Below are 26,644 nucleotides of genomic sequence, written 5' to 3'. Positions count from 1 at the left end.
TTTTTTATGTAAAAAAAAAAGATTAATTTTATTCATTTTTATTATTATTTTTCTTTAATTTTTACATTAAGTTTATTTCATTTTCCAAGGAATATTTCCTTAAAACTAGATGTAAATAGACTAAAAAAAGGAAGAAGATATATTTTTAATAAATAGGCCATGAAAAAAATGTGTCAATATTTTCTTTTTAATAACTGTATCTCAAAAATTAAATAAAAGTTTTACATTTTATTAAAATAATTTTTAGTTTATTCTTTATGCTTTCATTTAAGATTAAAAGTCAATGTTGATTTTTGTTAAAAATTGTCCCACCCCCTATGCCTTTAACACTTTACGATCAACAATATTTAAAATAAATATGATTATCAATTGTGTTTTTAAAATCCAATTTGATGCATCATGTCATATTTAAAATAAGTTGATACGAATATTGTACAAAAGTTATAACAATAAAACTAGATCTGTAGACCTAGTGGACATAAAAAAAGTTCAACTTCAGCAATAACAGTTATATATTATAATCTAAAAAACTTTATTCATATGTAATTCTAAGTAAACATTTCTAATTGAATAAGAATTGTTTTAAATATAATATTTGTATTAATTCCCATGAACACAAGTTGAAAGTTCTTTTTTTATTAAACCAATAGTATACCTTACTTTTAAACTGATCTTACCAATTTTTAAATAGAGAGATGATTCAACAACAATGGTGTTCAGTGGCATAATAAAAAATCCAGTTCCTCACCAAGCCAAAATGCAAAGAAAATATGAGTTGTGTAAAAATAACCTGCTCATTCTGTTTAATATAAACAATAGCTTTGAAACCCATACTGAATATACTGACAATTGCATTAACTGTGCAAACGTTAGTTATTTTTAAATTTTACTGTAAAGGTTTATATTTATTAACTTGCACTGCATGAGTTTGCTTTTTTTTCTATAATGTTCAAAATAAAGTGCTTTTAAAATCTTAACATATTGAAATGTTTCAACTGTTGGAAACCATAGGTAAACTTTGTAAAATGCTTATCGTTATCTTAGACAATTTTCAAAAGTTTTAAACTACATGTAAAAATTTTCTTGGTACTAACCATGAATAAAAATTGCACGCAATTTGTATTAAGTAGTATTTATCCTAATTGAAGCAAGTAGTTAAAATGTTTTGTTAAGCTCTTGTGCAATACTTTTATTTTCAAATTTCTAAATTACAACTCAGGTGTAAAAACAAAAGTTTTATAATTATAATAATGTTTTTTTTTCTTATATTAATGTTAAAACACTATTTTAAACAACAATTTCTGGTAACTTAATATTATTTCAACGTTTGATTTACTTTGTAAATAAAAGTTGAAACACAAACATGTGTTAAACTGTATCTAAAAACTTTAAGGGCATAGGGGGGGGTAAACACCCTTTTTTGGTTTTTGATCTTATTTTATTAAGTTTTTACTAAGCTACAACATGCTTTTTACAGATTTAAAAAATTCAAAATAATTTTTGAGATATAGCCGGTCAAAGTCAGAGGCAACAATAGGATCCTTATGGAAGGCGCAAACTAAAACGTCAAATAACTAGAAATCACTAAAAATCTATCTCCTCCTACGTTTTTTAAGATAACTACATCAAATTTTCAGGATATGTTCCTTGCAGTATTTAGAAAATTCTGTCGGAACAGAATTTAAAAAAAATAAAAAATAAAAATTTTATAACAAAAAAACAAAAAAAAAACTGTTTTTTTTGTTTATTTTTTTAATAAAATTTTTATTTTTTAATTTTTTAAAAATTCCTTCCGACAGAATTTTCTAAATATATCAAGGAACATTTCCTTAAAGTTTGAGGTAGTTATCTCAAAAAACGTAGGAGAAGATAGATTTTTAGTGAAATAGTCTATTTTTGCCGTTTTAGTTTGCGCCTCCCATAAGGATTCTATTGTCGGCTTTGACTTTGACCGACTATATCTCAAAAACTATTTTGATTTTTTTAAATCTGTAAAAAGCATCTTGTAGCTTAGTAAAAACTATATAAAATAAGATCAAAAACCAAAAAAGGGTGTTTACCCCCCCCTATGCCCTTAATTGCATAAGAGTTATAAATATATACTAAAAAACATACTGTCTAATTGTATATTATGTAGAAATATATGTACCATAAATATAAAAAACAACATACTTATATTTACTAAATCACCTTTTACAGAGCCCACTTGAAAGGGCTTTTAAATAGTTTATTTCAAAATTTTGAATTTATAAAGAAAAGAACATATGTATAGTACAATATATTAAGAAAGTAAGATAAGAACGTAACACTAAACAAGAAAAGCGAAAGACAAAACATATGCATCCATTATATAAAATACTTTTTTAACAAAACTAAAACCAACTAAATATTAAAATAAAATAAAATCGAAGCGGCAAACACGAGTATTTTATAACATTTTTCCCAACAGTCTAAAAAAAATTTTCTAATAGCTTAAAACATTTTTCCAAAATAACCTTTTTAAACTTTTCTAAAAAGCATAAAATAACATTCACAGCGTATTTCAAATTCAGCTAATCGTACAATAAACTGTACCATTACTACGTCACAATTATTATAAAAATTTTAAAATCGAAATTTCTGTTCACTATTATAATAAACTGTAAAATTCTGGCGATCAAATGAAATTTTACATTTCAATGTGTGAAACAGCTGTTTAAATTATAGTTTTTATATAATTAGATAAATATAGTACAATATATGTATGTATCTATTTGATTATCTATAGCACAATAGGTTTATACAACCGTTTTGTATATGAGATATATTACCTCATATACTCATCAGTAAAGCTAAAGTTTATTAACAGTGTTAAACAAAAATTTAATTTGAAAATTTTATAATTATTATGACACAGTAATAATAAAGGTTTTTTGTACAGTAAGTTAAGTTTGAAAAAATATGCTGATCTTGTTAGTTTAAGAATTTATGCATTTTGAAAAGTTTGGAAAGGTTGTATTAGAAAAACGTTTTAAATTGTATTAGAAAAATGTTTTTCAACTATCTGTGTTCCCAGCTTAATTTTACTTTGATTTAATATTTAATTAGTTTTAATTTTTCTAAAAAAGTATTTTCGGTAATGAATGCATATATTTTGTCTTTTGCTTATTTTATTATATATTTGTTTCTATATATATTTTGTAACAAACTGACTGTATATAAAGATGCAAATGTTAAATACATAACTATAATTCTGCAAACAACAAAATGGTTTATAGCTAACTTAAATTGAAACACTTTGAGAACATGCTTAAATACTTTTGTTGCTTATTATTGGAAAATGAATCTCTTTACAATTTGATGTTATAAATCTAAAACATTTGAGTTGTTTGTTTATATTTTGCTTGTATATATTTTTATTGAAATTTAAAAAATGGTTAACAATTTTACTTAAGAAATCTAAAAAATTATTTAAAATGCTAAGAAAAATAGTTTACAACTTAGTTTGGTGTTTATTTTCTTTAAAAACTATTTTATTGAAATAAGCTAACAAAAATTGCAGTTATTTGTCAGTTTCAATTTAGTTTCCACTTTTTTAAATACTTGGTTATAGTAATTTATTATTTTCTCTAGGTTATTGTTCAAATGTTGCATAAAGAGAGGTCTAACAGAAAAGTCAGATTTATATTTGATTTATTAGAATACCTCATGGTTAAAGAAGTCATTCCATACAAGTAGAAATTGTGCTTTTATTAAAAAAAAAAAAAATTAAGTTACTTTTATTAAAAAAATTGTTTAAAAAAATAAAAACTAGTATAACTAAGATAATGCTTTGAAACATTACATTTAAAACATACAATTTTATTTTCTTAAACATTTAATAATTAACAAATGATGAAATCTTTTGATTATGTAATAATTTGGTAAGCATATACATTATTTAAAATTAATAATCATAAAGTGTTCTGTCCTAAATTGTAAATTATTAATTTTATATTCATATTAGGTAATACTTAAAATTTCAACAGAATAATTATCGATCAATTACAATGTCCAGATTTAACAATGAAAAGGAAATTCATTTGGTGCCAAACATACAAAATTATCAAAAAACACATTGACAAGCTAGACTATAAGGTTTTGAAAATATTTATATTATTAAAGCCTTTAAATAAAGATTTAGCTATATACATCGTTATTATATACAAAAAGGGCGCTCAAATTTTGTCCAAAGACCTGGTGTACAAAGGAACCTTTCGGTTATTGAGTTGTACACCATTTGGATGCAGTTTAACGTCAATGTTCAGGACTTTTTTACATTATTATGTTTTTGAACTATAAATTTATTTACTTCAACTTCCAATTGACTACTGGACTGATTTTTGTTTTGATAATAATTTAAATTAGAACAATGTTAAGCGAAAGAAAAGTGGCCACAAGAAAAAAAAGATACTAAATATTGTAAACTAGTACAAAAAGTAAAGTTATCTTGTGCTAGTTTATAAAGATTATAAAAAAATTAAGCTTGACATTTAAGTTAAGGTGGTAAACACTTTTATTTAAATTTAGTCTTATTTTTTACATATTTATGTAAGTTACTTGTTATATTTAACCACTTGATAAAATTCAAAGAAACTTTTGAGAAATAAGCAATCAATAGGTCATTTATGAGAGGCACAAACTAAAAGGGCAAGAATAGACTTTTTCACTAAAAATATATTTCCTCCTTTAGCTTTTGAGCAATTGTTTTAAAATTAATTCAGAGTAATCTTAAACAAGTTTTGAACAATTTGTACGAAACATATTTTCGAATTTTTGTAAAAAAAAGGTTTTAAAAGATAAACAAAAAAATTTTGATCATTAGTATTTTATGGCCTTTTTTGAAAATCCGTTTCCTACAACTTTTATTATATTGAGAAGTACATTAGATAAAATTTTTATTTAAATTGCTTTATAAAATGAAGTAGGAGATAGTAATGTTTTTGAAGTTTAGAGAAAATAGGCCATGGAAATTTTTGATTTCATACAGTTTTATTAGAATTTTTTTACAAAAGTTGTTATATCTCAGAAATTAATTGAATTATTTTTGTATAACAAAAAGTATCTTATATAGTTTTTACTCTAAACTATAGACGTAGCAAATCTGCAAAATAAAAAAAAACAATAGGGACGACGCATGATGATGTAATAGGGGTACAGGGAAATTTAATGTTTTTTAATAGGTATAACTTCTTTTTATCAAAAAAAACTATTATGGTCCTGCTCGAGTTGACCTTGCTTGAGTTACTCCTGCTCAAGTTGTCCTTGCTTGAGTTACTCATGCTCAAGTTGTCCTTGCTTGAGTTACTCATGCTCAAGTTGTCCTTGCTTGAGTTACTCATGCTCAAGTTGTCCTTGCTTGAGTTGTCCCTGCTTAAGTTGCTTCTGCTTGAGTTGTTCCTGCTTGAGTTATCTTTGCTCGAGTTGCCCCTGCTCAAGTGGTCCCTACTCGAGTTGCCCTTGCTCAACTTGTCTTTGGTCGAGTTGTCCCTGCTCGAGTTGATTCTGCTTGATATGCCCCTTCTATAGTTGTCTCTACTTGAGTGACCCCTACTTGAGCTCAACTTGTCACTACCTTTCATGTTGTTCTTGCGTTGTAGTGAATTTTTTACAATGCAAGATAATGATTTTTAATTCAAATTCTTTCACATTAAAAATGTAGCTTTTAAAAAGATCTGTTTACAATGCATTTTTGATAAAGAGAATCTAAGCTGAGTTAAATATATATAATTTAAATATGTTTAATTTGTTCAGTTTCTTAGACGCTAAAAGTGCTAAAGAGTGTTTATAATTCAAGATTTATCAAGAGGGTAAACTAAATTAAAAATAAAAATATTTAAAGCCAAGAAAGCAGGGTCTATTTTAAGCTAATGAATTAAAACAAAAGTGCGTTTTTTTTTTTTGGAAAGGTTAATACGTTTCTGCAGATTTGCAGAAACGTGCCTGCTTTAAATTTTAAAGTAAGAGCCAATGTTAGTTCTGTAAAAAAGAATGTTAGACCTCCTTATACCTTTAAATATTGATCTATAAAAACGTGACATAATAGTAAAGATTAATTAAGCCAGTTGAGGCATACTGTGAAGAAAAACTTATATGTATAGATTCAGGTAAACTATACATTCAAATTTAAATAAAACTATATTATTGCATCCCCAGAGATAAATTTAGCATACTTGTCCAAATTTAGGATAAAGAAAATGAACAAGTCTTTATACAAATTTACGAAAAATGTGGAGTTAATATTACTCTTTTTGATTTTGTAATATTTAAACACCTGTTTTTGAAAAAAATCTGTTTCCTGTAAAACCTGTACATTTTATTTGTATGTAATTTTGTTTTGCTGTACAGTAACTTTTATGAATTATTTTACTAAATATATTTTTATCCTACCGAATAGAATAATCAAGACATTAAACATCATACTTTCTAAACCATATGTCAACTCAAAAAATTTTTGATTTGTTTTTGTCTATGTACTTTTCACCATACTACTAAGTGCTATCACACATAACTAAAGATATTCCCCAATAAATTAACTTAATGTATCTTTTTTTGTAGTTTTGAGATAGTTGAACAAAAATGGTTATTTATCAAATGTTATGCAATGATATTTAGTTGCCTAAAATATTCTAAAAATCAATGTTTATCAATTACAAGGGTTGCAGAGACGTACTTCGCAGCATGATAGTGAAGACAGCAGAAATGCCGGCTAATGAATGGGTGCTTTACGATGAGCAGGTTTTCAAATTGTTATGTTCAATTTTTCAAAGTTTGCTCAAACTATGTAGATGTTAACGCAAACTTTGTAATAAACTTTAAACGTTATTTTAGCTTTAAAAGATCAATTCACAAAAATAAACATTGAAAAGTAAACTTGAATTAAGGCCATAGGGGGGGGGGGGTCCGACATTTTTTTTTACAAAAATTAACTTTGGCTTTTATATGAAAGCTTTAAATACAAACTACAAGCCTGTTTTTATAGAATTTAAAAATATCATTTAACTTTTGAGATATTTTATTTTATGTAAAAAGTTTCCAATACAAACGTATGGACCGCAAATTTTTTGGGGTCAATTTTCTCGGAAATTTAAAAATTCACTAAAATTCTATCTTCTCTTACATTTTTCAATCAATCTTCTTCAAACTTTCACAGTCTAATCCAGGGTTTCCCAAAGTAGGCGATATCGCCCCCCTGGGGGCGATTTCAGTAATTCGGGGGGCGATAATTAGTAAGGGGGCGAAAGGGTGGGCGATAACTAGTAAGGGGGCGAAAAGGGGGCGATTTTAAAATTTTGGGCTGTCATAAGATTTTTACTTTTTTTCTTGCTATTTTACTAATTTTAGCTTGCTATTAATTATTTGACCCTGAGGTAAAACTTAAACAAAAAAGATAATTCTATTTATGTAAAAAATAGAAAAAAAAAATCAAGTGCTTATGACTCCTACTTTCAAGTAAATACTATATTTTCATTCATATATTTCCTTATTTAAAAATCACATAGATCATAGACGATTGGAATCCCTCTCACTATTTTATAACCTGACAGATATGTTATTTGGGATCATAAATGGTAAAAATTTATGTTATTTATTTTTAACTATAACCTCATGATATTTCCAGTCATTTTTGAAAAGTCACTAAGTTAGACTGAGAAATAAAACTATACAGGGTTGCCAATTTACCTAGAAACCTGGAAAAACATGGAATTTGACAATTTAGCCAAAAACAAACCTGGAAAAAATCTGGAATTTTTAACAATTTTAACATATTAAGTAGTAAAATTTAGATTTGACACAAAAAAGCTATCATATAGATAAAAATATGGATTCCTTCGAGGCAGATACTTTTGAAGTAAACGACTAACAGGAAACCTTCTCAGACTTACAAACTGACCTTGAACTTAAAGTAAATTCTTCCAAAGAACGATATGAAAGCTTTTGGACTCAACAAAAACTAAGGCAAAAGTATCCAATCATTTGAGATGAATTTCGATTGTTGTTTATAGATTTTTCTTCTAGCTATATTGTTGAGAAAGCTTTCAGTTCAGTTATCAACATCTTGAGCAAAAGATCTTATCTAGATATTTATAAAGGAGGTGACTTAAGGCTCTATTTTACTGATTAAGAATCATATTAGAAAAACTTGCAAGCAGTCATGAACCTCATCCTTCACATTATATTAGACTTTAGTAGCAGACTTTATTTTATGAAAGTTTTTTAATTTTATTTGATCTTTTAAAATATTTCTTATTTAACATGGTTAGTATTGTATTTAAGTAGTCTTTTTATGATAACAACTGTATTACACTATTTATTCTAAAACAGGTTTGCACAATGCCTAATAAATATTAATTACGGTAAACTTCCTCTTAAGTTCGAACTTTTTACCCAAAAAAAATTGCAAATTTATATTTTCTTAAATTTAACTAAAGTAAATCCTATTACTAACTAAATATTAATAAAACAAATTATATATAATATTTAATAGCTTATATAGATCTACTTATTTTAATTAAAGTTTGTTTTATGTTTTAGTGGATTTCATGTTTTTTCATAACATTATTGCATATAACACATTGAAATTTGTCATTTTGTAAAAAAAGTGTGGTAATAATTTTTTAAGTTTGCACTTTTTGATTTTTTTTAAAGTCCGAACTCAAGCGGAAGTCTACTATATTTATTAAATAGTTTATGTTTTAAAGTTGTTAATAGTTTTATTTTGACCTGGTTAATTTTGTAGTTCGTATTCGTTGTTTTACATAACACTAAAAGTCTTTATAGCATAGTGATTAAAATACTTGTTTGAAAGACCTTTATTTGACAGGTTTTCATTATTACTTGTTTAATCTGTATATCACTTATATCACTGTATAACTATTATCTGATTGTAAAATTTTGATAACCATTAAAGTTTTTATTTCTAAAAATAATTTTTTGGTTTTAAAAGAGTATAAATTTAAGGCCTCTATTTGAAATCACTTCTACGTTTTCATTTAAAAGTTTGTAAAACTCAATTTTATTTTCTAACTTGATCTACTATTGTTAAATTTTTTTTTATCATATAAAGAGTTTTAAACTGTTAATACAACTATTTTTTTGTTTTATCTTAATTCAATATATATTAGCAATTAGAATATACTTAAATTATTTAAATATTTTAACACTAGCTTTTAGTTTTTCACTTTTTTCCTCTGTTAAACTATCATAGGCTAATAGCTAGAAAAAAAAACTTTTTAATCAGAATAAAATAAGCCATCAAAAAGACTGCTACAATTACAAAACAAAATTTTAAGCTAGTGAAATGTTTTTTTTAATTGATTACTTTCTGTTCACAGAATTAACTGTCAAACATTGGATTTTTTTTTTAATTTAAATAAAGAAAAAAAAATGTTAGAATTAAGGTTTAGTTCCCTAGAGATTATTCCAAGGCAAATACTATTTCATGGTATTCTACTACGAAACAAATAGTTTAAAAAGTTTAAAACTAAAGTTTTAACTTTACAACTAACTTGCTTACAATATATCTTAGCATTGAAATTAATAAATTTACTTCATTAACTTGATGAAACCACTTTTCATGTGAGATAATCAACCAGTCGGTCAAACTTCCTCAAACTAGATTAGAAATTATTTTTCAATTTTTATTTTATTATGTGTAAAATAAACTGTTCATTTTTTTATGGTTTTTAATCTCTGGTATAGTTATTTTAGAATATGCCTATCTATAAAGTAATTTAAGTATTTTGTGCGGCTTAAATAATTTACTTAGTATTAACTTCTAAATGTCCAAAATTCGTTATATGAGATATTATTATAATGTCAGGTTTCATTTAAGATTTCAGATAGGTAACGTACTGCTCAGATCCAGTTGAATTTCGACCCGCTAAGTAAATTGAAAACTACTTGTACAAAATAAATAAAATTTAGTTTTTTGATACTTACTATTTTGAAATACACTTTCATTTCGTTTTCAGTTCACAATAGTATTTCCTAGATCACAATAATACTAAATAATTTTATTACAATTTTGCTCGAGTTTTTTAATTTTCTTATTTGTTATTTTTTTAAATCATGCAGCCCGCAATTACATATTTTAAAGAGTTGAAACTAGAAAAGATTTTTTAGTAAACATGAGTTGCTCACTACAAAAGTTGTCCACCACTGACCTAAAAGTTTCATTAGTTTCAAAACAGTTCATATTTAAACAGGATTGATTACAGATTACACAAGGCTTTTTAATATTTAAGTATTTTAATACACTTTACTGGGCTTCTAAGAAAATAACTGTAAATTATTTTCTAAAGCCCTGTAAACTACTTTGAACACAATAGTGCGTGCATAAGAAGTACTAGACTAAATTACATTTCGAACACAAATTTTTTTTATCTCAACAGTTTGTACTAAAAAGAAAAACTACTTTGTAAAATCTTGGGGGGCGATTTTTTTTCAAATTACTGAAAAGGGGGCGATTTAGTAAATGAGTTTGGGAAACCCTGGTCTAATCTTTATACAATAACAAAAAAACGTTACTTTGGAATTAAAATTTTTTTTTTGTAAAAGTATTATTTTTTGAAAAAAAAACACTTTTTTTTTTAATTTTTGTTATAAAAGTTTTATTTTTTAAAATTACTATAATTCTAAAGTAACGTTTTTTCCTTTTAATATAAGGAAAGTTTCATAAAAATTTGAAAAAGATTGCTTGAAAAATGAAGGAGGAGATAGAATTTTAGTGAATTTTTAAATTTCCAAGAAAATTGACCCCAAAAAATTTGCGGTCCATACGTTTGTATTGGAAACTTTTTGCATAAAATAAAATATCTCAAAAGTTAAATGATATTTTTAAATTCTATAAAAACAGGCTTGTAGTTTGTATTTAAAGCTTTCATATAAAAGCCAAAGTTAATTTTTGTAAAAAAAAAATGTCGGACCCCCCTATGGCCTTAATTATATTAAATATTATACTCAAACAGATAAGAGTCTATTCGGAACTGCTGAAGCGTATTTTAGATCAGAACTCTCTGCTGATCCCAGGATATCTGGCCATCAGTGAGATTAGAAGGCAAATGACTGATGAATCTAAAGTTCCATGGGTATTTTTAACATTATTAAATTTTAAATACCGAATTTGAAAAGTAAATATTTAAATGTCTTATAACTTAAAAACACAGATTTTTATTTACTCTTAGTTTCTTTTACACATAAAATAGTTTTTTTTATCTGGTTTGAGCGTACACTAGTACTAAGATAGCACATACAAAAATATTTTTATCAACTATCTAGTTTTCCCGAGCTTTTACCTAGTAATAGTAGACCAAAAATTGTTCTCAAACCGCATCAAATTCACCAAAGCTTGTGAACAACAAGTTTGTACTCTTTAAACAAAATTAAAACAAACACCTACTACTAATTTCAACTTTTTTTTCCCATCTAACTCGTCACACCAGCGTATTACTTCAACAACCGACAATTTATTATTTGGCAAATGTTTTTTTCACTCAACACACAGGTGGTGCAGGGGGTGCTGAGCAAGTTCATCGACAGGTTCCGGGCGCTGACGGTGATCGCGCACATGGCGGAGAAGTGGCGGATCGTGCCCGTCGTCCACCACGCCTCCTCCCTGCAGACTTCCACGTGGCGCCTCGACCCCGAGCTCAAGATCGTCAACCTGAACAAGCAGCTTCCCTACTCGAAGGTCGGTTTATAAGTGTTATGTCGCCAAGTGTTCAAGTTTTTGTTTTTTGCTGGTATTTAGACTTCTTGACTAATTTGAATTTGAAGTATGGTTTAAAATGATCGTTTTGTTTGCTTCAGTTTAGTTTTTACTTTAATTTTACTTTTTACTGTCTAGTGGAATTATAATGTTTATAAGTTTGGAAGTATTTACTTATTTTTAAAATACTTAATTTTTTATAACGGGATTAAAAATATGCGTAAAGAATATACAGAACATAATAACACCAAAAAAAGTTTATTTTCTTACTGTTGAAAACCAACAAATTTTTTTGAAATATTATGTTTTAAAAAAGAATAGCTGGTTGGTATTTGAACATTTTTTTAGTGTAAAATTTGTTATAAAATATTTGTTTTTAGTTGTAGCTGTAAGAATAAATGTGTGAATTTATATAAAACTGTTTTAAAAAAGTTAGTCATAGTTCTGAGTAGTGTTTGAACTTTATTAGTGCTAAAGTTGTTTTTGAACAAAAAATATAGTAAGTTGCAAATGAAATATGTTGAAAAGATTTTATAAGTTATCATACTATTATCAAAGTAAGCCATGCAATAATTTAAAAGTATATTTTTCAATAACTATTTAAACATCTTGAAGTTTTACAATTGTTTCAATCTAGTAATGAAATTTCAAATATTATCGAGTTATGACAATTTTTAATTAATTATTACCACAGGAAATGACGGGCAGACAGTCGAAACTGTTCCAACACTTGTTGAAGCAAGGCTACTCGCAAGAATTCACCGTGAAAGTTACCAACTTGGTCCAGAACAAAGCCAAGAAAAACTTTGACACTCTGCCGATAGAACAAGTAGTAATACTTTTATTGTTATTTAGAAAATTTAAACTAACATCTCTTATTTAAGTTTTTAAAACCTTATTACAAAATCGAACTAAATAATTTTTAGCATTTAAGGTTGAAGAGGGGTCTAACATTCTTATTACAAAAAGTTACATTGCTTCTTATTTTAATACTTAAAGTTTATAAAATTAAATATTTTTAAAAAGTACAAATATTTTTGAAAAAATTGAGATATGGATAGTTTTGTGTAAAGGATTTAAATCCAAACTTATGGAAAACATTTTTTTTAGCCAGTCTTTTCAAAATTTTGAATAGTTTACTTAAAATTTATCTTCAACGTATCAAAAGTAATATATATCAAACTATTAAGAAATATTGTTTGCAATAATAACAAAACATTTTCTCGTAGCATTTTGAAAAATAATGAAAAATATTATTTTTATGACACAGAAAAATTTAGTCGGAATTTTAATAATTCCATCCTAAATTTTATTTTTTTTAAAGAGATTATACTAAAAAATTAAAATATAAGTTAAAAGGTGATAACTTTTTAATTTAATGTCAATTTTAGCCTTTTATAGACAACCTACTTAGACTTTGAAAGTTTATATAATAAATTTAATTTTAAATTTTTTAAAGCAGTAAAATACATCTTAAGCTTGTTTATTATTATAAGAAACATTGACCTTTACTGCCTTAGTTAGACTTTGAAATTTTTTATGAAAATTTATATTGGGTTTTGAAATTGCATCTTGAAAATTTGTTAAAAATTATTTAAAAATGTTGTAGATACTATGCTTACATTTTCCATTTAAATAAAAATAGATTTTTTGATACTTATTTATTTATTTATTTATTTATTTATTTATAGTATTTAATATTAAGTTTAAATTGATGTATAGCTAATAAGTTTCAAAATATAGTAATGTATCTTTACGAAGTTTTAAAACCCTAGTAATTTTTTTTTCAAATTTTTTTTTGAATATCATAATCTTATTATTTAGACCTACATACGCATTTTTAATTTTAAAAATTACAAATCACTTTAATAGTTGTGGTCCTTTAAACATTTTTGTTAGAGTTTCAGTTGTCATGTAACCTAAATAAAAAGTTTACTTTTGTATGCCTTGCGAGCTGACTTATGACTTGACACAGGAGCTGTCGGACGTTCTGGTGGACTTTCTGCTCAACAAGGACGCCTTCGACAACTGGCACCACCTTTCGGCCCAGCTCATCTACTTCATTTCCATCGAAATTTCAAGCTTCGGCTCCATCGTTCAGCTTCTGTGCGAAAAAGTTGTTTGTTCAGTAGTAGTTGATGTAATTATTGATAAAAAGTTGGTTTTCTTTAAAGTATGCGTGATTTTTTAGTTCAAATAAATTGTTGCATTAAAAAAAATGATTAATCAATTTCAGTACATTCTAAAATTTTCGCAGCAAAAGTTAATAAAACTAATAAATCTTTTTTTGTGAACTGTCTTCCAAGACACCTATACTTCTGTCTAAGACTAAACTTATGAAGTTTATAAAAAATTGGTATAATAATATAACTCATTGAAAACAAAGATACTCAAAATAATATGCACAGTTTCAACATTCAAACTGTAAATCAAACAATTTGTAATTAAAAGTTTTTGTCAAACTGCAGCATTGATAAACGAAAACTCGAAGCAAAACTAGCGTGCAAAGTTCGCCGCCAAAATTTACTGGAACCAAAAATCAATGGTTATCAAATTAACAGGTGGGCAGGGCGGATAAGAGGAGGGTGGAGGTGAACAGGGACAAGCTGGTGTGGATAATACTGCAGTACGTGAGTGCCGGCATCGAGAAAACCAACCTCGGCGAGCTTGTAAGCGTCATCAGGCTCGTACACCTGCTCTACAAAGAAAACTACGTTCGTTCAGTTTTTGTTTCGGGGATTTTATTTGAAAGCCTTTCAGTTGTTGTTCTGCTTGCTGACGAACAACTTAAAAGTACTTCAAGCAATAATAATGAGATTAGAATTAAAAGCTTTGTTAATTTTTTTGAAATATAGAAATTTTTATATATAACAAATGAAATTTTTCAGAAATTTTAGTACTCTCTTTTAAAAGTTTTATAGACAAAGAAATAATAAAAAAATGTTTAAGGTTGCATTGTTCATACCAAGTTAGTGTTTCGCTTTTTTTAAAATTTATTTTATAACAAAGATCATATAAAAGATATTGAATTGAAACAAATACAGTTTGCTTTGTGATCAAAGTTTTATATTTTTAAAACTTCAAGTTATGTGTGTAAGTGTGCAATAAATATTTAATAAATAAATTTCCTAAAGCCACTGCGAGTGCCAGAATTGAAACGTGCTTCGGATGCCGTCAAATTTTCAGCTGTGACCGTTCTGCATCACTTGAAGAAAAAACTGCAGGACTTGCAAAACAAAAACCAGGGTTTTTAAATTTGATTTTGTTTTAAATTAAAACAAAAATAGTTTAATAACTATTTAAAATTTATACGTTTATGCATACAGGAGTTTTTGTAGCTTTGAGAAAATTTGTATTGCTTTTGTAAAGTTATTGTTTTGAGTGTTTATTTAAACAATTACAGTGAAAACAAATTTTTTTAAATAACACAAACTTGAAAAAAAAGTTATATTCATAGTTATCAACAAAATAAGAAAACACCAATTCTTTTGTTAAATAAAATAAAGTAACTATTTTTAAATTGAAGTTTTGATTTTATTGTTATACAAAGTGTGCACCTATATACTCACTGTGAGATTTAATTACACGTTAATACATTGTAAAAAAAGTATTTACAATAAATGAGTAAACTTGAGAATCTAGAAAATAGTTACTAGTTCATAGGTGTAAAAATGCACAATGTTTGTAAAAAGCACGAGACAATAAATATTTTATTTAAAAAAATCTGATGATTTTGTTCAATCTTTTTATTTTTTCATTAATTCAGATTCGTTTTTTTGTAAAAATCTCTGAAATAACTAGAAAATTTAAATTATATACAAATGTTTTATATCTTTAATTTGATGTAAGCGAATAGTTAAAAAATCAAAATTATATTTTAATTACACTTCTGTTAACATTTTTTTATTTTAGTCATTTTTTACATTTTGTTTTACATTATAAAGTATATAATTTTGAAAAAAGCTGTAATTAATTTAAAAATACTCATGCAAAAGTTGACATCACATTTCTTACAGAGTATTATATTTTGAATGTAAATGAATCCGACATTTTTAATTGTAGTTTCTTATAGATATATTCCAAGATGAAATTGTACCCAAGTCGCTGAGACATCAATACCAATATTTGAACAAGCTTTTGAAAGTAATATATTTAGTTTACAATATGTTAATATTTCTAATCTTTTAAGCTGAATTTAAAGTATAAACCAGAATGTTTGAGTCGTTGTTTTGTTAATTTTTTAAAAGGTAAATTAATTTTGAAAAATTTAAATTTTTTAATAAATAACATTTTCAGTTTTCTAGTACCCTATAGTTATTTTAAAGTTTAGAAAGCTATCTTTATTTCAAGTTTTTTATTTTTATTTCTATAAAAGATACTACTTATAATATTTAACATAATCGATTTTAAGTTGTACTAGGTTTAAAAACCTTTAAAATAAAATAAATGAAAATTAGTTTGAACTTTTATATTATTTTTGTTATTTGAAAAAATAATTTAATTAGAAAATACAACTTGTTTGTGAACATAATATTTTTAAACAGACTTTCAAGAGTGGTAATTTTACTGAAAATGGAATTCAATTCATTGCTTTACTGTGCAATGCCAGCAGCAATACCCCTGGTTGGAAAAAAAAACTTAATATTTTTGTTTTATTATTGTTAATGATACATATTTTAGATTTTGTTAAAGCTTTATAAGTAAAACAAACTATTTTTAATTAGAATAATTCTTTAAATACCCTTATGTTTTAATTTCTCTTAAAAGTATTTTTTGAAACTTTTATTAGTATTCTGTGTTTACAGTTTTTATGTTATTTATCATAAAAGAGTTAACATTTTTCAGCTATACCTAAAATTTTCACAGCTCTTTTTGATATGTTGACATTTAATATGTCCAATAATTCTTTATATGTGATACACTGTAATTATATTTTCAAAAATTATTTTATACTATTTGCATCGCTTGAACCAGTTACACAGTTTGAAAATATAAATGTCTATTTTGTAGCGTCTTTGTAAATACTGTTTTTTACAAAGTTAATTATAGTAATTTTTCGTAAAAACAAAGTTTAAAGAACGATAGCTTTAATTAAGCAACTTTCTATAAAACAAGTCAGACAGCTATTTACTAATGTGACTTTTTGAAAACGGACCATACAAACCAAAAAACATTTTTACACAAAAGCCACACAACCTGCACAGATTTTTTAAATATTCATAAAATTATAGCTTTCATATTTTAATTTTTGTTTTTACGAAAAATTACAACAAATTAACTTTGTTAAAAACAGTAATTACAAAGACGCTTTAAAATAAACATTTATACTTCAATTTGTGTAACTGGTTCAAGCGATGCGAATAATATAAAATAGTTTGTGAAAACATAATTACATTTGAAAATTGCCACAGAGCTGTTCAAGTGTTCGATCGACCAGCTGATGGCGACGGTGTGCAGCAACGAGCAAGCGTCCGTCCCCCTTCCGGGCACCGGTTGCCATGCCCACGACAAGCTGCGCCCCTTCACCGTGGAACTGCTCGACTCGCTCACCGTTCACACCAAGTGCAGGTGGAAAGTTGTTTTTTTTTTTTCAAAGTTCGACCGTGTTGCTTTTTGGTTGTTGAAACATTGTTTCATGTTAAGAGTCTAAAAAACAATAAAGTGTTTAAAATACGCTTAATGATACAAGTAAAGATTTTAACCAAATCGAGCTGGAACAAAAGTTTGTTAAAGTGTTTATTTAATTGAAAATGAAATTGATTATTTAGGAGTAACATAACCTGCTGTAGCTGTTAAATTTCTAGTAATGAGTTTAGTTGGGTTTTCTTGTGCGATAAAAGTACAAATTTTTTAAGCAAAAATAAAATTTTTTGTACATTTTCAAGTATCAAATAAAGCAGTATCGTTTTGATAAGTGCAAAACTAAAAAAAAATATGTTAAAAAACATTTTAAGAGTATTGTTGAAATTTATGTTTAGTTTTTAGCTAAAACAAGCTTTAGTTCAAAAAAAAGTTGACCTTATTTTATACAACTTGAAAGCTGAGCTTTTTACTTACTGCGTCCTCATTCCGGACCAAGATGCGTTTTTCGACTCCGCACAAATATATTCACAGCATGCTGCAGTCGATAGTGTCGATCATAACGAGCGAACAGCGGGTGACGGAGATAAACTGCTCGCCGGCGCTGGTGGAAAGCTACAGCAGGCTGCTCGTCTACACCGAAATCGACAACCTGGGCATAGAGGGCCTCGTATGTGAGTTGATCGCGTTTGAGCAGTTCGTGTAAAATTTCTTCAATGTAAATAAAAATACTTTTTTGCAACAAACTCAGTACTATTTTTGCTTTTTAAACTTTGATAGTGTGCTGCATGAAAATCGGCTTAAAAGTTTTAAGTATAAATACCAATAAAAGTTTCACAGTTTGTATAAACACATAAAAAGTCGCTTAACCCGTTGAAAGCAAAATGAAGCTGAAACATGAACCTCATTCAACACAACATTACTCCCTCAAACAGGCAAAGTGATACCGAAGCTGGCGGAGACGCAGTCGTGGCAGCTGCTCCACACCACGCTGGAAGTGGTCTCGCACCGGCTGCACCACATCAGGCCCAACTACCGCCTCAACCTGCTCGCCTGCCTCCACCAGCTCTCCTCCGACACCACCCTCCGCAACAACCTCAACCAGCTGCAGCAGACGTTCGTGACGTCATAATAAATAAACTGTTTACTAACTAAAAATGTTTTCAAAGTTTATTCAACATTTATTGCTTGAAAATGGAACTAGTATAGTTTTGAAAAGCTTAGTGAAATAAAATATAAAACAAAATGATTAATCTGTTAATAACAAGTTGCAAATGGTATGTAATACGACTAAAACCCTTCATTTAATAGTGCTGACAAAATAAAAGCTTTGAGTTTTTCAAGCGAAATTTTGAACTCGTGTGAACCTGTGTTTTATGTTTAAAATAGAACAAATGTTTAGGTATTAGTTGTTTTTTATACTTTCTTAGTTAGGCAATGTTGTATTTTATTTTAATTATTTAATTTTAAAAACATTACAGTTAAAATATGTATAAATATTAACACAAAGTTGATTTTTAAGCACAGTATCGCTTATAACCTGTAAAAAGGGTTAATAATTCCTTAACCATGTGTACAATAATCCTACTTTAAATAAAAGCTTTTAGTTAAAAAGATGTGTGTACTCATACACTTATTTAAATATTATTTTTATGATAGATTATTATTTTTTGATAGATTATTATTTGAAAAAATCTAACAGAGCAAGCACAGTTTTATTTGAAAAGACTTAATTAACACTTGAACACATTTCTCTTGACCATGAACTGTAAAAAATTAACTTCTAAGAACTTTCACACTTAAAAAGTTTTAGCATTTGTTATTTGTAAAGTATCACGGGTACTCTTTAGCTAACAACTTTCACTGACAAATTTTAGCAATGAGTTAAAAAAGTATATATTTAAATAGATCAAACCCAGTTCAGTCCAGCATTTGCGTATCTAATTTAAGTAAAAGTTTTAGTTACAGAATTGCCAAAAAATCTGGAAAAATCTGCAATTTGACAATTCAGGCTAAAAAACCTGGAATTTTGAACAGAAATCATAAAAAAAACCTGGAATTTTTAACATTTTAAGTAGAGAAATTTCGATGTGACACAAAAATCTATTTAATACATAAATTTTTTCTGTCATCATCAAATTTTTTTATTATTAAAAAACATATTTAAAGTAGGTTAACAGTACCTGTTCAATATTTTTATACTATTTAACATAGTTTCTTACCTTACACTTAAGTTGAAACTAAAAATAGACCAAAAATGTATACTTTTATAAACCTGGAGGAAATTTGCCAAAAACGTTTGGCAACCCTGTAATTAATAGACATTTTTACAATAAAATAAAAATTTACCTTTTTTGAATAAAATGTGCACTACAGCATCGAGGGCACGGCGCTGAGGCTGATAAGCGGCCTGGACAGCACGGACATGAAGCCGCAGATGGAGCAGTGGATAAGCGAGAAGAGGGAGATACTGGTGTTCCAGGACAACGAGGAGCTCAACAGGGTCTTCATGCTCACCATCGCCAGGTGGATACACAGAACCGGTACGAATCGTGTTGAATGATGTTCTCGAAAACATTTTTGATTTTTATTTCCGTCCAATGGAACATTGTCTTGATTGAAAAAGACTCAAGTTGCTAATAGACTGGAAAAATATTTTGTAAAAATCATTCGATGAGTTTTTTCGGACGTTTTTGACAAACCAACAGCATCATCGTGTTTTTAATAATTTTTACTTTTAAGTGTGAAGTGAAAATAAATTTTACATGCTTATTAGGAGTCGAATCAACGACGGGGAGTTGGAGCACGCAGATGATCGGCGCCATCATGCTCGCCACCCCCCACCAGTGGCCAAAAACAACGTTGCACTGTTTTCCCGCCACCATACAGGAGTGCCTCCTCTCGCAAGAAGGTATCAAGTTATTCGAGTTGTACGCACCGTTTAGTGTGTGCAATTCTTTCTATTCTCTTTTTGTTCTTTATTTACCTTTTTGCACATGATTTTAGTTTTAAGAGAATATTTTCAGTAATGCTAAAAAAGTAAGTAAAGTACAACGTTTTACTTACAACGAGTTGTTACGAGTTTTACTTAGTCTTTTAAGGTGTATCCAAGCTACAAGGTACTTTAAAATTATTCAAGCTTTACGTGTTACCAACAATAAATTGAACAGTCAAGGTGCTGTCGAAATCGGCGTTGAAGCTGCACGTGGAGGAGCAGTTTGCGAAGTGGAGCGGGGTGCTGCTGCAGTCCGCGGAAGCGTCGAGCTGCACTCAGCAGGAAATCGAAAGCTACTTCTACGCGCCCGACTCCGACTGCTTCCTCCTCTGCTTCATATGGAAAATACTGTACGAGGGCAAGAGGCCGTCGGAAAAAGCGTTCAGGTGAATCGCCATTTGTTTTCGACGCAAATTTAGCTTTCGGTCGGCGCTTTTCAAATAAGCTGGTAATTTTAAATAGTGTTCCTTGTTTTATAAAAATCAACTGTAAATTTTGATAGGTTTATTTCATAAACAAAGTAGCTCTTCTACTATCCATTTGTTTGTATGATAGCAGTTTAAACTTTCATCGTTTAAGTAAAAACCAACTCTGCTCAAGTCTCGCACGTACTAACTTGTTTGTTTGTAGGCTGCTGTACCACTTGCAAGCGAACGTGATGAGCAAGCATGTGCGGGTGTTGTCGGATCTGCTGGTGCACGAGCTGAACGTCATCACCACCAACAACCTCGAACCCAACAACAACCAGCGCGTCGAACAGTCAGTAGAATTATTAGTTGTTTTCTCCTATATTATTTTGATTACGTTTAGAATGCATGAGTTTATTATGCATGGGATATTTTATTATCAGTTTTTATCAGTTAACGTAAAAAAATCAAAGAATAGTCTCATTTAACGTTGAATTAAGGAGAATATGTTTGTAACAGTTTTTCTGATGTTTTGCGTGACATGGTGTGGAAGTTCAACCTGATAAGCTTAGATCGATTCATTTTGTGTCTCGCACTCAGATCTTACGATCTTAAAGAAGTTCAGGTTAAAAATAATTGTAATCACGTTTTTTATGTTTAATAAGAATAAAAATAATAGTTGAAAAAAGAAAGTATAGTCATAAAAGATAATTTTTTTCAATACTGAACACTAGTTATTAAAGCTAAATAAATGTGAATCTTTAAAAAAGTAGTAAAGATAAACTTTGTTTTTGAAATTAGCTGCATAATTTTTTGTTTTATTTAGTCACAGTGTTTTGTTTCTCAGATGGCATTTTTCATAATCAACTACCTGCTTATCAAGCCGGATGATTTCCGCTGTAGAGTTGACTATTTTGTAAAACATGTCAAAGACCTGGACCATTGGAAAAAAGAAAACTGGTATAAGGACCACATAGATTTTCATAAGGTACTTTTTGCTTTGCGACTTAATTTTGAAACCAATTTCATAAGTATAACTTGTAATAACTGAGAATAATTTTGGTAATAAAGTTTATTATGCTGATACAATAGTTTAGTTCACTGTAAAATTCGACACTATCTTAAGAAATTGATAGAACCTAAATGCATCACAATCAGGTCAGGCGTGTTTTCTGTAGTAAAGATATCTCAACAACGTTTTTCAGAAATTTCCTGAAAACTTCTTTTTTGAGGGACTGCTCGAACACTGTTCTCTCCTGAAAGGTTTGATCCAAGTTGTTTTATTTTGTTGAATTACATACGGGCATTTTGTCTTAACAAATTGTCTTAACAGAAACGCAAGCGAAACCCCTCTACCTGCCCTCCTACTTCAGCAACATCTGCCTGCGCTTCCTGCCCGTCCTCGACATCGTCATCCACCGGTGCATCGAGATGTGCCCCAAGTCGCAGACCTCCCTGTTCATACTCATCGACCACCTCAGCATACTCTACAAGTTTCACGGTTCGTTGCACACGCGCGCTATTGAGTTGCTTTTAATTCGATTCGCTTAAACATGGAGTTTTGTGTAGCAAGTTTTGTAAAGTTAAATAGCTTATGGACAAGTTAGTATTAAAACAAACAAAAAGGACACAAAAGTTTGTATTAAATTTTAAAATTTTTCGAGCACAGTGCTTAAATGACGTTGTTCGTTCTTACTCGTGCTGACTTTAAACTTATTTTGAAGCGCAACCGATGACATACCTGTACACGACTCTGCACTATTACGAAGAGAAGTTCAGAGATCAACCGAAAATAAAAAAGAAGCTGGTCACGTCCATATTCAACGCAGTAAACGTGAGCGTGTTTTCCCATTTTGTTTATTTTTTTATTTTAGTACAATTGTGATAGTCACTTAAAGTTTTTTTCTATTGCAAACAAAGTAGGTAACTTTTTATTCTCACAGCAAAACAAGCCTCAGGGGTGGGCTTTTTCGCAGCCCTTCATCGACAACTTCATCGCGTCAAACTTGGATGACGTCAGCTGGAAACCGGATCACAGTTACTATTTTGACGTCATAAAAAGATTTGTGGACACGATTGAAAGTTAGTGAAAAAAGCAGCTGATCAATATATAATTATATTAATGCACAAAAATAAAATATTCATACAAAATGAAGTATACTATAAATGTCTAGGGTAAAACATTGTATTGATTTTTATATTATTAGTGTTATTATAATTATCATTATTGTTATATAACTAAGAAAATACAACTTCAATTTCAAGATGCAAACATAAATTGAAAACTTTTTATTGAACTCTTAAGTCAACTATTATACAAAAATTATATCATACAATAAAGCAGGCAGTCAATTTTACTAACAAAACGTTTATCATGCATTTTACGCACGAAACAAACTTTCACAGCAGGTGACGTCACGCCTTCAGACGAGGGGTTTCCCCTGAACAGCTCGGTAATCGATTGGCGGTTCAACGAGTTCGCCAACTTGCCCTCACACTCGCTCCACGTCACGTGCGTGGAGCTGATGTCGCTTCCGGTTGAGTGCGCGCAAGTCGGAAAGCGCTTGATCGACCAAGTTCTCAGCAGGTTGTTGTGTTTGACTGGCGTTTGGTTGAAAAATGTGTTTTCAATTTGATTTTTATTATCAATCAACTGCTTTGAAGGTTTGATTGTGAAGAAAAAATTTTAGTAAGATAAAGACTGGTTTTTTAATGCTGGTATGTTTTAAGCGAACCGCTGAGTTCCAATCTGCGATCAATTCCCAACCGCGCACAATTCCGATCAGATCCGAGAACCGCTTACCAACCAAGGGTTAGAGGTGACAATGATAGTAAAAATAAATCGAAAATAGATTAAAAAAAAAAGAAAGAAAATTACGAAAAAAAAATGGTTGGGAATTGTGTGCGGGTGGGAATTGTTAGTATACCGTTTAAAGACAAATATACGTAACAATTATGTTTTAATTTGATTAAATTTAAAATTTGTTTTCAATTTTGATATTTTGTTTTCACATAGTTTCATTGTGTTATTTAACTGAAGTTTATTTTCTTAATATTAAAAAGAGACATTTAATATACTTTTATAAGTTGTCTTTTTCGTATTAAAAACAAGTTTATTAGAAATTCGAGAATACCCGTCGAAGACTTAGTTTTGTGGTTGAATGCCGTTGGCCTCATACTGACATCTTTGCCTGTGAGTTTTTTAATTCTAATTAGTAAAATTATTTAATAACTAAAAGTGTTAACTGTTCCAATTTATTTTTTTTGTAGTAACTCAAAAGTATACAAGTAAGAAAAGGTTAGTAAAATTTGTATGTTAAGTGAAATATTTTTACACAAAAACAATTTAGAAACCGTACTGGGAGCCTCTTTATAGCATCATCGTCGAAATTTTTCATTCGCCAGAACTATGTACTGAAATAAAAGGTTTGTTTCGTGTACCTTTAACATATTAAGCAACTTAACCTGGATAATATGTAAATTGTGTTTATTTTTGATTCCATACTGTGTAATTTAAAAGTAAAGTCATCTGTATATCTTTAAAAGCTTAATATTTTTCAAGTAAACCTTTGAAACCACTATGCTGTTATAAGTGTTATTGTTTGACAAAGTAACAAGTTTTAAAAACTGACAATCAGACACGTCGGAATTCCCCGCATGGATGTTCACGACGAGCAGCAGGGTGGTGAGGAACGACTCGTACATATCGAGGGTGGTGGGACTGACGCACGTCGTTTGGAACCACATGCGCATCGGCTACATTTCCCAAGTTCCCACGTGAGCATTGTTGCGTCATACATTCATGCTTCCTCGAAACACTGAAAAATATTTGTCTACTTTAAAAATTTTTGTACTTTTTTAATGTGCTTGTATTGTTAATTTATTTAGTAGGTTGCTAAAAACTGTATATTCACTCGAGTATTTGTTTTATTTCTCAACCATTTTTAAAATCAATTTGATTTCTTTTAATAAGTAAAAACGGTTTCAGTTTAGTGAAGTTTTTGTTTCAGTTTTTTGAGGAGCCAAATGGAGGGAAAAGTGAGGTTCGAGCTGCAGTTCATTTACGTTTTGTTTTTGGTCGGACCTTCCTTCGCCAGGTTCCATCACGAAAGATCGCGGCTGCTGACCGACGTTCGGACATTTCCGATATTAATTTGAAATAATTGCTAGCATTTTGAATTTTATACTGTTCAAAGTTGTGAAAAAAAAGTGAAAAACAATGTATTTTTACAGTTTAATGAGATTATTTTTACAGGTGACATTGTTTTTGTACGACATTTTGCTAGAAGTCAGCGACAATGTTCAGAAAATTTGCTTTCCAGATGAGATAACGGATTACTTGTAAGTTTTTTTTTACTGTCGAAAATGTCAACAGGTATCTAAAAGTTTTAAGGTTGCTCTATCGAGTTGTTAATATCGAATTTAACATGGCCTAATAAAGTTTGTTAAGCCTTAATAAATTATTTGAATTTTGTTGCATGAAAATTTCGTTTAAAAAACATTTAGAACAAAACTTTTTGACAACCCGTAAGCTTATAACAACGTTGCGAAAACTAAGAAAACAATAAGTAGAACAAAACGCTTGTTTAAAATCAACCTGTTGAAAAAATCAAACCAGCGTTTTCGTTTCCAGGTACCACATCAAGTACATGCACGTTGGCAGCTCGCTAACCAATCAGATCGAAGCAAAGATCCGCATGTACCAGGTGGCGCTGAAGAGCAGGTTGCAGTTTATTCCGACGCCCCAGCAGCCCACCCACGCCAGAGCGTGATGTTTTTCAATTTTCAAATTTAATCACTTTTTGATGGAAACCACCTGATCATGTTTATTTGAAATCAAAATTATTTTTTACATCAAAATTTTTTTTCAAATTAAGTTTTAGGTAAATTATCGGTTTTAACATCAGTTTGAAATATTGTTACGTATGAGTTTCTGTATATTTTGCAATTTTAGTAACATTTTAAACAAATAACAAGTTATTACACTTAAAAATCACAATTTTAATAGCTATTTTAAATGGGGTTGAAAAGACAATTGATTTTGGAAGATAAATTTATCAACATTCAGGGTTGCCACTCGGTCAGGAAAAGTCAGGAAATCAGGAAAAGTCAGGAAAAATTTGAAAAAATTACAAAAGTCAGGAAAAGTCAGGAAAAAATGGGGGGTTTTGAAAAAAAGTCAGGAAAAGTCAGGAAATTTGATAAAAAAAAAAGTCAGATTTTGTCAGTTTAAATTTACAAAATTCCTTGTTATCCAAAGCCTTTAAGTGGTAAAAGTTAATTGAAAGTCCTTTAAAGTCAGAAAAAAATTCCAAAATTTTCCTAGAAATTTACAAAAATATTTAATTTTATTTCCAATGCTCTCAGCTGGTATAAATTAGTAAAATATCCTTTAATAAACTGCAAAATGTTCCTTATATGTCGTTTGTTTATCTAGATACATTTATGCTAGGATTTGCTAAAAAAATGTTTCTTTTTTCAGACAAGCTGTGTTTATAAGGTAATAATACAAGTATTTTGCTGATAGGGCTGTTTATTACAAACATCAATCATACACAGATGGTTGAAGTGATGTACTGGAAGTTTGATGATAGAATTCAGCAAAAAACTATTGTTTATAACCTGTATTAAAGTTAGATTGGAAGCTTTATATAGTTTAAAGTGTTAGATTATGTATTTTAGAAAAAATTTAAGAGCTTGATTTAGAAAAGTCAGGAAAATTTTGGTAAAAAGTCAGGAAAAAGTCAGGAAAAGTCAGGAAAATTTTCTTAGCTTGATGAGTGGCAACCATGAACATTTTGAATCATATATTGTTGTAATCTTTTATTTTATTGTCTGTAAATTTCTTAGTTTGTTTTATATCTTCGTGTAAAACTTTTAGGATTGAGTTTGTAAAATTAATGTAATAAAAATGATGACTTTATTCGTTTGCTA

At 28.7% G+C, this 26,644-nt stretch overlaps 1 protein-coding gene across 1 annotated transcript; it reads left to right on the top strand.

Moving 5' to 3' along the window:
* Window positions 1-717: 717 nt before the first annotated feature.
* Window positions 718-26,401, top strand: LOC145837809 (mediator of RNA polymerase II transcription subunit 23-like). Its single transcript, XM_082945260.1, has 32 exons — window positions 718-868; window positions 3,613-3,713; window positions 4,008-4,116; window positions 6,676-6,756; window positions 10,989-11,108; window positions 11,525-11,710; window positions 12,423-12,557; window positions 13,704-13,844; window positions 14,290-14,442; window positions 14,863-14,974; window positions 15,801-15,871; window positions 16,273-16,351; window positions 17,140-17,296; window positions 17,843-17,982; window positions 18,244-18,424; window positions 19,685-19,851; window positions 20,085-20,219; window positions 20,479-20,689; window positions 20,934-21,062; window positions 21,230-21,335; window positions 21,558-21,698; window positions 21,916-21,973; window positions 22,044-22,211; window positions 22,435-22,544; window positions 22,654-22,792; window positions 23,117-23,297; window positions 23,831-23,903; window positions 24,061-24,136; window positions 24,349-24,487; window positions 24,721-24,841; window positions 24,966-25,051; window positions 25,344-26,401. Exons 1-32 carry the CDS (start codon window positions 758-760, stop codon window positions 25,480-25,482), a joined length of 4,056 nt encoding a protein of 1,351 aa, XP_082801386.1. The 5' UTR covers window positions 718-757; the 3' UTR covers window positions 25,483-26,401.
* The last annotated feature ends 243 nt before the right edge of the window (window positions 26,402-26,644 follow it).

The sequence above is a fragment of the Thalia democratica genome, chromosome 6, assembly GCF_965202585.1.
Source record: "Thalia democratica chromosome 6, ktThaDemo2.hap1.1, whole genome shotgun sequence".
NCBI classification, from domain to species: domain Eukaryota; kingdom Metazoa; phylum Chordata; class Thaliacea; order Salpida; family Salpidae; genus Thalia; species Thalia democratica.
Note: the sequence above shows the minus strand (reverse complement) of the source record. Positions and strands in the feature narration are given on the sequence as shown.